Raw genomic sequence first — 17,009 nt, 5'->3', positions numbered from 1 at the left:
CACACACACACACACACACACACACACACACACACACACACACACTCAGTTGTCTCTCTTTACCTGTGTGACTTTTGCATTGACTTCCATTAATTTCTACAGCCTAACCCTGACACCTTAGCCTAAACCTAACCTTTCAGGTACAAGCCTAACGCTATCCCCTGACCCACAAGTTGTTCTTTTTTATTTTATTTATTTATTTTTGTTTGTTTTTTGTTTTTTTGTGTACCAGGCAAATGTTCACRCAGAACAAAATGTCCTCATAAGCATAGTAAAATGTCAAAACATATATTTATTCTTTGTATTTTTCTTTTTTCTCTTTAGATCTTGTCAGCCATTGTGAAGCTCATGAAGGAGTGTTGGTACCAGAACCCAACCGCGCGCCTCACTGCGCTGCGAGTGAAGAAGACTCTTTCTAAACTGGACACTGAAAGTGACTACAGTCTAGATAAACTTAAGCGGGACATTTAAACACGAGGACCAGTGCCACAACTCCAAATTCCAACAGAACAAAGTGACTTTCATCAACTGATTTGGACTCAGACTAACACCATGTTATAGTAATAAGTTTATTCTAATGGGTTGAATTACATACATTTACTTTTTTTCATGAACTAGTTTCCTTTTTCTCAAAGGTCTACCATCCTCCAGCATCCCACAGACAGGAAGCAAAATCTACTCACACTCATACTTATGTTTATCCTTTTTGACAGTTTTCATTTGCTGTGTGGAATTCCTACAATGACTCAAATCACAAAAAGCTACAAAGCTCTGATATAATCTTTACAGTAAGAAATAACAAAGCACATTATCTATTATTTAAGCATATTTATCATACGTGAAATGGGCATAAGACAGATAAAAAGAACAAAAATGTATATATTCAGACATTAAACTTTTATGAATTTTATTGATATTTACCAATATGAGGATTGTAAATATATTTTTAAAGGGATTATATTTTTATTATTCAAACACAAGACACATTTTATATACTTTTTCATGTTTTTTGACCTTTTTTTGTATTTCTGGAAACCTAAAATGTATCATCACAATCAGCAAGATCAGCAAAACAAATGATGTAATAATCTCTAATGGTATTCCTTGAATAAATTACTATTTTTCAAACATATGTGCTGTAATTTATGTTTGCAATTTTCCGATTGGCCAGCAGAGGGTGCTGTGTGTTAAAAGAGCCAGGCTTAGTGCTGTTTTTTTTTTTTTTTTTTTTTTTTATGGTCTGCTTTAACAATATAGAGTTTTTTTTTTCTCATTTTAAAAACAGAATATTAAACAAACTGGGTTTTTATTGTCAACAGTAAATCATTGCAGTGTTTTTAACTCCTGAGAGAAAACAGTTCATTATATTTACTCATTATGATTTTTATTTGGGACAGTTTGAATATTCGAAAGCAGGGTTTTGTGACAAGAATATGAACAACTAATATCTTACYTGTTGTGGATAGCACTTTCAACAACATCYTTTTGGAGAAAAAAATGTTTTATTCTGTCCAGAATGAAGATGTGATGGCTAGTCTGAGCAGAACCAAGACCAAAGTGCTGTTTTAAAACAACAACACCTAATTTGGCCTTGACCTCTGTCTAACTAGCCGTTAGCTCGTCGGTCTGGTAAGAATTAAACCTTATTTTCCTTAAACTGAGGTCAGCACAGGTAAATTATGAATTGCTCATAACCTCTTCAGAAGATCTGAAGTTCCTAATAAGAATCAGAAAGTCATAGTTGCAGAATGTTGCAATGTCAGCAAAAATATTTTACTGGAGCCATAAATGGTACAGAANATGGATGGATGGATGGATGGATGGATGGATGGATGGATGGATGGATGGATGGATGGATGGATGGATGGATGGATGGATGGATGGATGGATGGGTCAGTGTGTGTTTTTAAGTCAAAATAAAACAACTGATTAAGAAACAATTATGCTGGCTGTTTTTTGCTGAATATTGTCACAGTTTTAGATCAAACCTGTTTGGAGTGCACACAAATGTAAACTGTTGGAAAAGCAGCATTGCTTTGTTTTTGGTTAGAACCATATGACACACGGATGCAGACGCAGTCCCCACACCCGTCTGTACCCACCACCGCCGCTTTTGGAGAAGGATGTGGTTTTGTCACCACATCCCAGTGCTGTTGCTGCTGCCGCACAGATCACTGTTCCAATACGCAACAGGGAAAAATGACGGGGGGGTCGAAGGAAGAGAGAAAGTGCGTGTATGAATCTTTAGGACAAGACCAATGAGAGCAGGGGATGAGACACAGAAAAGCGCGTGGGGGGAGTGTTGGGGGGACTCCACACACATGTCTGTGGTTACTGGTCTGGGATGGGTGGGACAAAATGAAAGGTCTGTTTTTAATTCTGCCAGGAAGAGTTGATGGGTCTGTCAGGCAGAAAACGGAGAGAAAATGCCAGTTTTAGACAAAGCTCATCCTATGAAGACAGATGTCAGAGCTGTAGCTCACAAACGTCTCATGTGATATTGTGAGATGTCACGCTCAGCATATGTGTTGTGAATCACTTTCATACACAACTACACCAAACTCTAGCCCACTATCTGTAAAACTGGCTGAATTACAGCCATTTTTGTGTATTTTTAAAGATAATTGGCTCTGATGGTAAATTTGAATCGGGTTTGTTTCAAAAAAGGATCAGTTGTTAGGATAGATCCAACCTTTGTTTCCTGAAAGTTTCATTATAATCCCAAAATTACGTTCTGCCAGTTTCATTAAAATTGCTAATAGGGGTCATGCGATATTTTACTAAAACTTACACACAGGTAAAACCATAATAAGTCTTTAACCTATAGCAGCGGGTATATGTTGGGTATTGCACACTCCTCACACAGAACAGCAGTCATGTTAGTGTTCCTGCTCTGCTCAGTTCACACCGTACCCAACCCAACATACCGTTCTGCACCTTACTCCCCTCATTAGTATATATATATTTATTTCTTCTTTTTATAAGGGAAACCTCTTCTAAATATATATATATATATATATATAATCAGCTCAGTCATTTCTGTTTAATACCTGTAAGCCAGTGTGTACTTTCTGTCTCTGTCATCTTCGTTTATCTTTGTGTGTGTGATTGTGAGTGTATGCACGAGTGTGTGTTGTCTGTCTGATTGTTAAACAAACCCCAGTGAGATAATACTCCCTCCAAGTCCCAGTCTGTCTGGACCATCGGATGAAGAGCTGGTTATTTTTACCACTGCGGGAGGGAGGGGGTTGCTCGGTACCAGAGAGCCGTGTTTCTGCGTAGACGTCCATCCCACCTCGCCTTCTGTCTCCCAAAGTTGTGTATTCTTTTTCTCTGTGGGATCATTCTCTGTCCTCAGCTGCAGGGGATTTCTGGATGGCATGCACTGAAGAAGGCTGGAGATTTAAAAAAAGAACTGGAAGGTGTTGATAATGGGGATATTTAAACCACAGAGGAGACTACACAGACACAACTGGGCTAGAGGATGGATCAGTCAGAGTGCCAGCGAAAGAGCAAGAGATAAAAGCAGACACAAATGTAGTCCCAAATGCACCTGACTGCAGGCCGACTCCACACACAGGTTGAATGCAGAAACACATTCGGCTAATTTTATCTGCTGGGTTATTTTACACTTTTGCTTTTAAAAAACTGCAACAGGATATGCGTTTTCTCAAAAATCCAATACTGCTGCTTACTCGTGGTTTGAGATAAGCTGGGGGGGGAAAAGAGAAAACGAATGCTGCTATTTTTAATTTAAAATATAGGAACCTCTCAAACTCATATCAAAATGCAGACACTGAACCTGAAGGGAGAGACTTGGATTTGATTAGAAGAAGAAAGACTAGCAGAGGCTGTTGTGGGCTCATTTTCCAACAAGTTATTCTAATAAACACCATGTTTTGAGTTGGTTGTAAATAATCAACATATATCRTTATCAGGTAAAAGGACAAATGATTTGACTGATAATTGTATGTGTGAAAAATAATTAATATGGTTCTTTGGGTCCTTTACGTGTTCACAAATGTGCTTTTTCAGATGTCTTTAAAAAAGTCTTTAGCTTCAAAGTAACACAAACCTAAAGTGGACATATCATGATTTTTAACATGTTTTTCACATCWAAATAATTCAGTTGGGGTCTATRTAAAGTGGAACTACAATGCTTTGGTCTGAATTCCTCCTTATTGTAACTCCACAAGCCCCTCTTTCACCCCTTTTCTGAGGTGTCTCTCAGATCAACTCATTTTGATGCTGTCTCTTTAAATCCAAACAAGGCGCTTCACACCCTGGACACTTTTGTTTACAAAAGACGTCAACAAGGGAATTGTCCATGATGGAGCTGTAGCAGAAGGAGAATGAAGAAGACAAAATTATGGTTCAGAAAACATCTTGGAAAACAAAGTAAACTGAATGGGTTGAAAAATAAAACCCAAACAGAATATAAAGATCTACGCAGAAACGGGAGAGACTAAATTCATGTTTTCTGCACCACAATTACACAATAAAATGCAATTTAGGACTAAAAAATGGATTTTGCACATGTCAGTTGTTACAGCCTATAACCTGTAAATGTAAACAGGATTTTGTTATTGACTAAATATGGCCTCATTTTTGTCATTTGTTTTTAATGACCTTTATTGGTCTATTTGCTTTGAAAATGTTTTGTATTTCCAAAACAAAAAGACATAGAAAGATAGAAATAGAAATGTGAAAATTTAACTTAATTATAACCCTTACAGGGTTTATAATATGATCAAGTAATGGTTGTATATAAGTGATTTTGTTAATAAAGACAAACTGACCAAATATGGTTTAACTTTGCACATATTTAAAATGTAAAATATGAAGTTTTTTTTAAAACATGGGAAAGTAAAAAAAAAAACTTATTGTGTTTTATTGTGCTTGTTTTAAATCTGAGCTTCACGCTTTGTGGAGAGTTCACTCTGTTTTGTTTTGTTTACCCCACACAGCCTTGACCCTGGTGTCAGACTGGAGGGGGGCGTGCAGCAGCCGGGCCTGCCCCCCCTTTAAACACGTCACTGGCTGGGCTGGTTGGTYGGTATCTGTCGGTGTGGTGTGTGCGGTCGGACTGCTGTGGTTGTGTTTCACGTCTGGCCGCCTTGATAACGACACACTTAGAGCGCGTTTAATCGAGATGGGAATTCTGAAGACACCATGGCTCTGAAACGAATTGCCCTAACGCTGCTGGCCCTGTTCGGGTCGGCGGATGTCGGTGATGGTAAGTTTTTTACCCGGAGCACGTCGCTCTTCTCTCCGGCTTTTGTCTCTCAGTGTGTTTCCCTGAACTGCTGCCTGCCTCCGCTGCTGCTGCTGGGCATCGCCTGTTGTCGCTAATCGTCATGGCGCTCCCGTATCGAGGATTTGGCTAGCTTTACCTGACCTCAAAACCTCCCTCGTTTGCTGTTGGCTCCGACAAAAAAAATAATAACAATAAACGAAGCTGTGTCGTTTGTTAGTTTGTTRTTTATTTTGATTTATATCGAGTGGCAAAACGAGACGAGTCGCTAAATGAGCAGGCAGGCAGTGGCTAAACCACAACAACAACATGGTGGAGCTCTGTGTCGAGGCGCCAGCTAACATTTGTTAGCCAACTGTCTCAAGTTGAGTTATGTTGACAGGCTTAGACATTATTAACAGCCTACTCTGATTTATTTTCTGAAATAGATTCGTCTGGTGCTAATTAAAGTTTCCTGTTTGTGTTGCATTTATTAATCTCTAAGCTGGATATGCTTGCATATTTACAAAACAAGCTGTTAGCCTGCTTATCAGTGTCCTGCCTGGGACAATGTCTAATATTACCTGTGGCAGGCCCTTGTAACATATAATAAACCCACAATCACATCTGTTTAATTTATTATTTCACATATAAAGTTTCTCAGTAGCATTCCTTTTAGTCAGAACAACAAAAGTGGCATTCCTTCACTGCTAAAAGCAAAAGCTTTATAGTTTGTTTTTACATTAAATAACTAATCTGTGCACAGTTATTAATTCCATTCTTACTTGTCAGAAATATCATTTGGGTTATCCAAATTATCTTTGTTGGATCTACAATCAACATTTGTGATTGCTTGCTTTTTATTCACTAATGTCTGAAATTGCCTATTTACATAAATACTGGATGATAGTTTTGCTTTTTAAATAATTGTTTTCTTAATATCCAGTGTTTATTAGAGTTATATTGAACATTTCCTCTTCAAAGTTCTTAACTCGTGGTTAGTAACACTAGAACCACCAAAATGCAGTTTTCTGCAGCTGTGCACTCTAGTTCAAATTCACATCTTGGTTCCAGACAGGAAGAAAGTACTTGTCGAATTGTGGAGCTGAAAGCCCAATACACACGATTGCGTACAGTGATGTAATTTGTCCTGGGAAGAATGTCGTTACGAGACATCTGAGAAATTCATTGTGGGCTGAAAGAATAGGATTGTGAAATWCTTGATTTTTTTTTTCCTATTAGAAAGAATTGAACTATGTGTATTTGCTTAACCATGTCCAAATATTAAATGTTAAATCAGCTTGCCGTTTGATAGCTTTGCTGGGTCAATATGAGCAATGTGGTCACAGTTTTCACATTTCCTTGTGCACGGAGTCGTCCCCGAATGGAGGACTAACCTACTTTATGCGTGAAATGTGTTGCTGAGAGTAAACACTGGCAGCTCGATCTTTGGTGCCCGTTTGTAAGGAGTAAAAAAAGGCTGCTTTAGTGGGCCTCTAGGAGAAAGTGAATGCTGGCATAAGGTGACAACAGCCACACATTGAGCCACCCCAGACTGAAGTCAGAGTTGAAGTCTGGGGTCTTTGTGATGGAAATGCGGTGAGTTGGGGGTCTTTTGAGGAGCCAGTTACGAGTCTGCTTCGGTCTGAATCCTCCCCATCTGCTGAAGCAGCTGAATCACATTCACGGGTCATTATTGAAACGAGTTAGACCAAATTTAATTATGAAAAGTATTTTCTACTGATACTCTATCACCACTGTGAGGGAACAGAAAAGATGACTGTGTGTATTTGTTGACCATAATARAACATGCTTCTCCATAGATTATCTTAGTGACAATAACAAAGGAGCTAACCATTAAAAAAATGCTTTGTTTTCAATTTTTAAAGCATATGTTGTGTTTTACAAAGTTGAGTCATTCTTCCAAGAATCATAAAATATTCCTCCCTTGCTTAGTAAGCTTAGGTCATATACGGCATTCTGGGGAAATTATTACACCTACATGACTTATTTGTTTAGGCATCTCCAACTTTAACAGTGATATGTGAAGGAAAGAGTGTGTGGGTGGGTTTGTGGGGGGCAAAAAACAAAATAAGACAAGGTGATGATGAGTTTGTCCAACTGGTAAGCCTCGATTTCACACCTTATAATAGATGGCATCRTGCAAGAGCTAAAACCGGACTAACCTGAAAGCCACTGCAGATAAACAGGCCTGTGCAAGTGAATTTTTTTGATTTATTTGTGAGACTGCGCTTTGCTCACAGGTTTGATAAGTGTGTCACATGTTGTTGACTTCATGCAGATCACTGGTGCTATGGGTATTACATGTCTTGGTGCCACAGTCTGTGTGAATTAAACACAGTAGCAATGTGATATCAGCCGACCACACCGCTGTGAGGCAGGGTGCGTCGTCGCTCCCCCTCCTTCCTCTATCTCCTATAAAATAGTCTGTGTTTTGTCAGGTTTTAATCGGTACTTTATCTGTGGTCCCTCTTGTGTTTTCATTCACCAGCTTGCCTCCCGGGTGTCGGAGAAAGTCTTAGGTGTGCTTTTCATTGTGACGTTAAAGGGAATTTTTTTTCAATAGATTTGCTTGAGTTCCTGCTATCTCTTGAACTTTGCTCTGACATTTATCTTTGTCTTATGCTCTGTTGCGTCTGTGTATATCAGATTGGAAACTAGGCGAAGTTTTTCTTTTTTTTTCTTGCACAGGGATGTGAACTGGCAAACAGGTGCTATTTGATGTTATTTCTGGTGTGAAAGAGTTTATGTGGTGGAAGCTAGTCAAATTGGAGCGTGTGCACACCTGCCCAATGAGGCAGAGCCAAGGGGAAGAACAAAGGAAGAGCGAATCTTACTGGGTTCAAAGGTGTGAGTCTGTGAGAAGAGGAAAATTTAGGCAGGGCTTATATGGCCTTTTGGCTTTTGACAGGAAAACTCATCTATTAAGATTAGGTCTTTGAAGAAATACGCACGTTTTGTCTTCTGGTATCGGCAGCTGATATCTATTTAAATAAAGTTGCAGGGGTTTGTGTGTGTAGACACATCCGCTTTAGCGTTCTGTGTTTACCAACAGTTTCTGTGATGTGGCTCTGAGCCAGTCAGGGTCAGGTCGAGTCTGGGGTGGTCTAGTTTTCACTCGATAATGACCACTGTTGTTAATGACCTCCACTGGCCTGGAGGCACAGAGCCCTAATTGCCAAAGCAGACGGCGTAGCCTCGGACTGACCCATTCCACCTCACCACCCCCACTTTAACTCCATCCCCCCATTATTAATAGTAGACCACAAGGGATTTCTGCCAACAGAGTCTGTCTGCTTCCTCTTTTATTGCTTTTTTAAGAGTTGGGAAGTTCTACAGATTAGTGGTTAAATGACAAACGGTTTGTACCGTATCTTAAATACACATAAAGAGAATGTGTTTTTACCATCTCAGACCGGCCTGACAGACTGGGTAGCCAATGTGTGTGTTTTCATGTCAACAGAGCCAGGCCTGAAACCCGTCTTACGTTACATGTCTTTCTGTAGAGGTGTTTAATTTGTTTCTGTGTTTTTTTTTTTCACGCTGTTGGAATTAAGATTAGACATGCCCTTGCATTATTCTCTGCAAGAACGTGTGCCGGTTACTGAAGTTTTTCTCTTGAACTACTTTGACTCGGTGTGCTTTGGTTGGTGTGATCCAAAATAGAGCTGCTGAAGTTATATATATCTATTTTATGTGGAGTACCCATTTGATAAAATACATTGTTGTCGTTTGTCTTTTTATCTTTGCAAAACAAGCCCAATAAAAGCAGAAATGCGCCTTTTCTAGTATTCAGTTTATTCAATTAGGATTTTAATCACGAGTTTAGCTGAATCTTTAATTTTCTTATGTCAACAAGGTATTAAGGCTGCAGTTGCAGTTTTTTGTTTTCTATTAAATTCCTGAGGAAAAATTTGTTTTTTTGCTGTTGATCTTTATTATGAGATTTTTACGTCTATTTAAAAATGAACATTTTTTAAAATCACAGATGTTTTTACATGCCACCAAAAGGCAAGCAGATATAGCTTTTCACTTTTTTAATTTCTGTTATGTAACTGATTTTCTTCCAAAAATCAACTATTTTATTTTAGCTCATTTTATTTGTACCAGCAAACTTTGGAATTTACAGTTTAACTCAAAATAAAATGTAAACAAAGACTTGCAAATTAAAGTCTAAAATAAAGGTTTAAAGTGCAAACTCCAGCAGAACTAATTGAAGATCTTATCATTTGTGTATTTGAAAAAAAATGGGCCTGCATATTTGGCTTGTGGTTAGGATACTGTTGGTAAGAACTGCAGCCAAGTGGGGAGAAAAATCCTTTTTTCGCAGAACTTAAGTCACATGATTTTGCCAGGAAGAGGAGAAACAAACAAAATCAGAACATGTAATAACAGATTCTGTAACAATGACAAACCTACATAGACTTTTTATATTATACATATGAATTGTGTTTATTAATTGTGTGTATCTGGATTTATCAGAATAAATGCTATTTTTAAAAAATAAACAATATCTATGCAACTAAATATAGTGCGCAGTAAAATATGGTAGGGTAAAATACGCAGGTGTGTTGTGTTGTTAAATTGTGTTTCCTCGTTGAGCTCTGTTCCAGGTGTAGTAGATTTATGACCAGGATGKTTCCTTCCTGCGCTGAACAAAAACATAACGTTTTTTTTATAACTGCAGCAAAGATAAATTATTTCACTGAGCAGCACTGAGTGTTAACGGTAATTCTCCATCATAATGACCTTTATGACAGAGTCATTGATTTGTAGAATCCAGTTTATATGAGCGTCACAGGGCAGCTTTGATCAGTTGGAGCACCTACAGAAAGTCTTTTAAAATAAATAAAAAGCCTAAACGTTCTTTGCTTTTGATTCTATTTAGGACATCAGACAGACAGACAGACAGACAGACACAGAGAGACAGACACAGACAGGATGGGATGCAGCCTGTGGAGTGTTGGTTGGTAGAGATAGTAGAAGCATCCTCAGCCCCGAAGACTTCACTTTAGAATCAGATCAGTAATCTGACCCTGAGATGCAGACAAAGGTAATGACTTTCCTCCTTCCCCTACCATTGATTAGGGCACAGTTGTGGTGCGTGTGTGTGGTTTTTGCTTGTGTGTGTTGCACTCACACTGTCTGGTGGCGTCTGCTTGTCTTGATCAACTCTCAGTCTGGCATCCGTATGGATCTAATTTCAGCCAGTGCATTTTGGTAATGGTTCTCTCCGTACACAAGCACATACTTACTGTCAAACCCAGCCCCCCCCCCCCCAAATATATATGCATATGTAGCTTGTTACTGTATGTCTCAAAGTTTGTTTTTTTTTAGTTTGTTCACCAGTTTTCCCCCTGATGTTCCCATGCTTCAACAGCTCACCTCTGTTTTGACAGGTTTGTTCTGCATGAGTAGGCCTGAACAACAAGTGAATACAGTCATCAAGGTTAAAGCTGTTTGGGATGGGGGACCATGCTGGGGGATTTTGCCAGGTCCGAGCAAATGCGACGATTGTTTATGGCAGCGATGTTTTATTAATCTCTTCCTCACTGTTTCTGCCATTTCCTGTCCCGACATGAACGGAATGATAGGAACTCCACTCATTAGCAGCTGAAAGGAACAGCTCTCGTTCTCTGATCTCCTTGTTTTCCACCATCATTCTCCTTTTTCCTGCTCTCCCTCCTGTAAGTCAAAGTCTAGACTGGGTTTTAATGACAGTCGCAGCTGGTCACTTGGGCAGACCTCAATAGCGGTGGCGTGGGGGGACTTCTTCATGCCTCCCTCCCTCCCCCTGGTCCCCTGGTCCCTCCTCTTAAGTATTATCCTGCTGAAGCTCCCATTTACTGGCCACAGAGCAGCCCCCAAACATTGCGGTTGTTACTGGTAACACCCCCCCACCATATCTGCGTGCCACCCATCCCCCCATAGAAGTGCAATCCTGTGCTTTTAGTTCCTGTAGGACCATTACAATCCCTCCTCATGTCGCCGTAATCTCCACACAAAGGAGCAGTGTAAAGACCACCAGTTATGTGGGTACGAGCAGAGTTCACTCAGACACGGCCTCAAAGCTCTCCTGTTATTACTTTGTAATACTTTCACTGCAAATCCAGAAAGTTATGTAGGAAATCATGAAAACAAGTTGACTTTTGATTAAGGTCTTCAATATGATTGAATTTATTTAATGTACTGGTTGTTAAAAATAAATTTAAAAACTGCATTGACTCATTAGCTTGTTTCCATCGTGTATGCACATTTTAGGTATTACGTTATTAAAGGTTGATGGAAATGGCAACATTTGAAAAAACTTACTCGATTTCGCAAAAATATTTTTACGCTCACTTGAGGTGGTTTTTGCATTTTCCGAAAAATAGTTCTCACGTAGCGAATGTCACATGATGCATCAGCTGTTTCCACTGCCTGTGTTCTCCTGGATATTACCTTAAAGAATTGCATTTTTTTCTCTACATCTCTGGAAAGCAAGTTACATCGCCAGCATTAGTTGATATGACAGAGCAATTACAACTTGCAGCGATACAAGCGTGTTCTTGATAACTTCTCTCCATTGTCCCAAGGTGTGTAGTCCCTGCTCGTTTGCAACCTCTTCTTCCTGTATGTGASACAGCCATGTGTAACGCCAACATCTGACAAATTTCCGTTTTGCGTAGCCTGGTTGATTCGCTCCAAACCACTTGATAAGATGTGCTTAATTTGCTTTTCTGTCTTTTTATTTTTATTTTTTTATGACCTTTTTAAAAGTTTCTTCAAAATTTGCCTTACAGTGGGCTGGAAACATGATTTCTCTAATTTAACGGTGAGCAGCAATGTCGCAGTTCAGTGACGGCTTTTATTGGAAATTTTTTTTAGCGATGACCGAGTCTGGTTATTAGTCAGAAACGAGCATCATCTTCAAGTCATCTTTAATGTGTAAAAATTTTCCACATCAGCCTTTTTTAGACTAAAAGGCATGTTGCCTTTTAGTCAGACGTAACTCTTGTGAAAAAAGAGACTTTCCACAAACCAAAATCCTGGTAGACCACTAAATGTTCACGATGGCCTGGAGATGTAAGTTTGTATGTTTGGAGCCGTGTTTGGTTTTCTCTCTGAGCTTCTGTCTTCATGTCTGCAGACCATCTGTCTTGCCTTACTGTCTCTGTCTCCATGATGGATGCGCAGGCCTGTTGGTTTCAGATCATGCTGTTCTGTTCAGATCACTACAGATAATTTATTACCGTGCACACTTGGAGCATGTTTGTGACAAGAACTCTTGTCACAGGCTGGTTTAGAGTTGTTGGCTCCAGAATGAGTCGTCTAGGAAAAACATTTTTAAAGCCGTTTCTTTAGCCTTTGCTTTTTGGATTAATTGATCAAAATACACCATTGCACAGGGGAGAAGTACCCTTATTTGGTTAAACTAAACTTGTTCCATTTATTGTTGCATATCAACTGGATGTGGCTAAGCCAGAGCTTGTTTTTCTATCTTTATCAGCCTGATTCACCTCTGCAATCTGCAGGAAATTCCATCTGCATACAGACTTCAGTGAACTTGGACGCATGTAAGCTGGAGTTCCTGCCTCTTTCCCACTCGTATGAGAAGCACAAACACTTCTGCGTACGCATGCACGCACACACACACACGTTTGTTTTTCTATCCTTATGGGAACTTTGCATTCACTTCCAATTATTTATTGGTCATTTCCATTGCCTAACCCTGACTCTTAACTGTAAACCTAACCTCCCCAGTACACACTTAACCTTAAACCTAACCTAAACTCAATTCACACCTTAGTCCTAAACCGAACCCCTGACCCACCAACTGTACTTCCACCAACGGGGACCAAGCTTTTGTCCCCATAAGGAACAGAGGGTCCTCAAAGGCCACGTATATTGGAAAAATGGTCAAAAATCATCCCCACCACATAACAAACACACACACACACACACACACACACACACACACACACACACACACACACACACACACACACACAACAAGAAACATTACTGTAAACCTTTGAATGTTTCACGTTTCCAGTCACTATCAGTGAACAAGCACAGACACATCAACACACACACCACATCCAAAAAAAAAAAAAAAAAAATGCTCCAACACATAAATCAACTTTTCAGGAAGTTATTTATTGGAAACCCCTCCTATGATGCCAGAGTTTGTGGTTTTGGTCACTTTACGGTTATTGGCTGCTGCTGACGCAGTCAATGAATCATTGGTCATTTTAAGTATCTTTTTGTTTAAGCAAATCTTGGTAATCAGCCTCTTGTAAGTTATAAAAAAAACTGTCAGCAGATTTCAAACATAGACATCAAAGTAAAAAAACGTCGAGCTCATCTGTTTGGAGAATATAAGGCAGAGAGGATTAGTGAAGTCCTGTCGGTCTTTAAATCCTTTCTTTCCTCGGGGGCAGACACTAGTTCAACCTGTGCTGAGTCCCATTGTTGTTAGAACAAGGATTGAAATTCCTCTCCTCCATGTGTTTGTGTTGTTTTAGCTACAGCAGTCTTGTGCTTCAAGCTTGATTTCCACTACATACCTGAACCTGTCAAGGTTACCTGTGGTAAAACATGATGTAATTTCCATTTCTCTATATTTAAAAGAGAAACCCCTCACACCGTTGCACAACCCACCCGTACGAGTCAATCAGTGCACTGTGTTAGCAGAAGAAGCCCTTTGTGTGTTGACCTTACTCTAAATGAGAAGCATGTGTCCTCTGACTCAAAATCACATTTTACTCCAAATCTAATCAGTTTATAGTTTGTTTTTGTTTTTTTTCCTTTTGCGCTCCGAGTCACCCTTCAGTGCTACTTCTGCTTTAGATCTTGCAGATTGGTGTAGACATCCTGGCACTGAGCTGATTTCGCAGTGTAGATGGACCGCTGTAGTTTTTTTATTTTTTGATTTAGGCTGAGGTTTTATTGTGTCGCCTTGGATTGGGTCCACGCACAGGAGCGTGCTGTGTTCTAATGGATCTCCTGTTTTTATTGGCTTGAACAGAGGCCGCTCTTGTGTGCCACTGTGAGAAGGAAAGCAAAACAGAGGAAGGGAATGAAGCAGATTGCTGCATCGGTGATTTGGCCTGAGCCCTCTCCCCTTTGTTGGGTTTCACATTGTGTGTCCCTCTGGGTGGGTCTGTCTCCACCCTGCGTGTTTGGGTTCATCTGCAGTGAGGGATCGGATTTCAAGGCCGCCGGGGGCCGTCTGGCTGCTCCTGTTGACCTGCACATCATAAAATCCTGACAATTTCATAGGACATGCTTCACAATTAGTGTTCGAACTGTGGCATGAGCTCGCCTCCTGCTGGACAAAATGTTGTAGTGTTTTTTTAAATTTTGAATATCTTAACCTGAACGCTGTCGTCTTTCTGGGTTTTTTTTTTCCCCCTCCAGCTTTACGTTGTAACTGCACAAACTGTGTGACATCCGGCTACGAGTGTGAGACGGATGGCGCCTGCATGGCCTCTACCTACATGCTGGATGGGAAGGAAGAGAACGTGCGTGTCTGCATCAGCCAAGACAGTCTGGTCCCTGCTGGACACCCCATCTACTGTCTCAGCGCCGAAGGCTACATGAACACTCACTGCTGCTACGTCGATTACTGCAACAGCATTGACTTGAAAGTTCCAGGTGCAACGCCTTCACCGAACACTTGTTTTTATTTCAGTCCCAACAGTCTGATCTAAAATTAAACATCTTTTCTCTTGTTCCTTTTTTTTGGCTTTTTGCCTCTCAGTGTCAACGAGCGGACCCTCGTCGAGTCCTGGAAGCTCGCTGGGACTAGTGGAGCTGGTGGCGATCATCGCAGTCCCCGTGTTCCTGCTCGCCGTGTTCCTTTTGATTGGCGTGTTTTGGTTTTGCCATCACCAGAGAGCTTACAGCCACAGACAGAGGCTGGAGGTGGAGGACCCTTCCTGTGACCATCTGTATCTGGCCAAGGACAAGACCCTGCAGGACCTTATTTATGACTTGTCCACATCAGGGTCAGGATCAGGTCAGTGACTTGTGTGCGTCTCGTGAAAAAACAACTTTATCATCCCAGTAGTCCAAGCCAATCTTGAATTTCTCATTGTGTTTTCCGTCTAATGCCCCCTGCAGGATTGCCCCTGTTCGTGCAGCGTACGGTGGCCAGGACCATCGTGCTGCAGGAGATCATAGGAAAAGGACGTTTTGGGGAGGTGTGGCGAGGGAAGTGGAGAGGAGGAGATGTGGCTGTGAAGATCTTCTCCTCCAGAGAGGAGCGCTCCTGGTTCAGAGAAGCTGAAATCTACCAGACAATCATGCTTCGGCATGAAAACATTCTGGGTTTCATTGCAGCAGACAATAAAGGTGAGAAGAACTGTGGTTACAATATGTACAGCAGGGGGCCACAGTTACTGCAGGCCAACAGCTCAGGGGCCGAACATCCAGCAATTAAAGTCATTATGTAAATAAACCAAGTTGTACAGGATCTGTTACCTTTTGAATTGGTTTATTTTGCTGTATTTTATCATGAATACAACATACAGAACCCTAAAAAAGTAGTGATAATTAAACAATATCAAAAACAAAAATAACACATTATGCCTCCTATTTAACAAATCTTATTTTGAGATCTCTGACTTGCCCAATTTTTAAACCAATTTTATTTTCACTTTCATAGTTTTATCTTCAAATGCTTATAATTTTAACTGTCTTGAGTGTTTATAGAACCAGCTTCTAGCCAAGATCCTGATGTTTCTGTAGATACCAAACATGTGTGTTTAACTAAAAGAACTCAGAGTAATTAAAGTAGAAAACTGGGGTTTTAGGCTTAAGAGATGAATGAACTAATTGGCAGGCTGAGCTTTGGTCACTGGCGGGCTGAATGTGGCCCACGGGCCGCCAGTTGAATAGCCCTGATGTACAGTATACCTTTTGCCTGTGCTTTGGAAATGTGGGTGAGTTCTAGTAAAAACATATTTAAGGATAAAGCTTAAAGTGTCTTAGTATTGAGCAGAAATGTGATTTTCTACAGCTTTATTAACTGAGTAACTTTGTTCTTTAGACAATGGAACGTGGACACAGCTGTGGCTGGTGTCAGACTATCATGAGCACGGCTCTCTTTTTGACTACCTGAACCGCTACTCCGTCACCATCGAGGGTATGATCAAACTGGCGCTGTCAGCTGCGAGCGGCCTGGCACACCTGCACATGGAGATCCTCGGCACTCAGGGTGAGATGAACGCTCCTCTTAAACCGACTGAGTGACCATGAAGAAATGAACACAACAGGAGCTGGCGCTTAATGCAAACACAATGATTTGTTATCATCTCCACCCCCTGCAGGTAAGCCAGGCATCGCTCACCGTGACCTCAAGTCTAAAAATATCCTCGTTAAGAAGAACGGCACGTGCGCTATAGCTGACCTCGGGCTGGCAGTCCGCCACGAGTCCATCACAGACACGATCGATATAGCTCCGAACCAGCGTGTGGGCACTAAGAGGTAAATGTTTCTCTACTCCTTCTGTAGCTTTCAGGTGTTTCCCAAGATTTGAAAGGCTTAGCTGGCAGAGTATTTTTTGATTCTCTCCACAAATCCCACGAACATTCTAATAACAACAGTAAAAATATCCCCTTCTGACACCAAACAATGTATCTGCAGTAGAAACAAATGTTCTACTGGAAATTCTAATTGATGCTTATTGTTATATCCATGATTAGTTGTAACATTAGACTTTATTTGATAAACATATATTTTAACTGTAAAATAAAGACTGTAAAAATAC

General features: G+C 40.4%; 2 protein-coding genes across 2 annotated transcripts in view; both read left to right on the top strand.

The window, feature by feature from the left end:
• Window positions 1-932, top strand: part of acvrl1 (activin A receptor like type 1) — a gene marked incomplete in the record, with an annotated part of 14,220 nt that extends 13,288 nt beyond the window's left edge. The window contains 1 exon segment of the mRNA XM_014018924.1: window positions 325-932. Within this exon segment, the coding sequence (XP_013874378.1) occupies window positions 325-471 (147 nt within the window).
• Window positions 933-5,042: 4,110 nt separating this feature from the next.
• acvr1ba (activin A receptor type 1Ba) overlaps window positions 5,043-17,009 on the top strand; it is a 16,751-nt gene continuing 4,784 nt past the window's right edge. Inside the window, exons 1-6 of the mRNA XM_014018910.1 lie at window positions 5,043-5,236; window positions 14,657-14,893; window positions 15,000-15,257; window positions 15,362-15,592; window positions 16,290-16,457; window positions 16,570-16,726. Of these exons, the coding sequence (XP_013874364.1) occupies window positions 5,173-5,236; window positions 14,657-14,893; window positions 15,000-15,257; window positions 15,362-15,592; window positions 16,290-16,457; window positions 16,570-16,726 (1,115 nt within the window). The 5' untranslated portion in view covers window positions 5,043-5,172. The remainder of the gene's footprint in view (window positions 5,237-14,656; window positions 14,894-14,999; window positions 15,258-15,361; window positions 15,593-16,289; window positions 16,458-16,569; window positions 16,727-17,009) is intronic.

Source organism: Austrofundulus limnaeus, unplaced genomic scaffold, assembly GCF_001266775.1.
Source record: "Austrofundulus limnaeus strain Quisiro unplaced genomic scaffold, Austrofundulus_limnaeus-1.0 Scaffold3, whole genome shotgun sequence".
In the NCBI taxonomy this organism is placed as follows: domain Eukaryota; kingdom Metazoa; phylum Chordata; class Actinopteri; order Cyprinodontiformes; family Rivulidae; genus Austrofundulus; species Austrofundulus limnaeus.
Note: the sequence above shows the minus strand (reverse complement) of the source record. Positions and strands in the feature narration are given on the sequence as shown.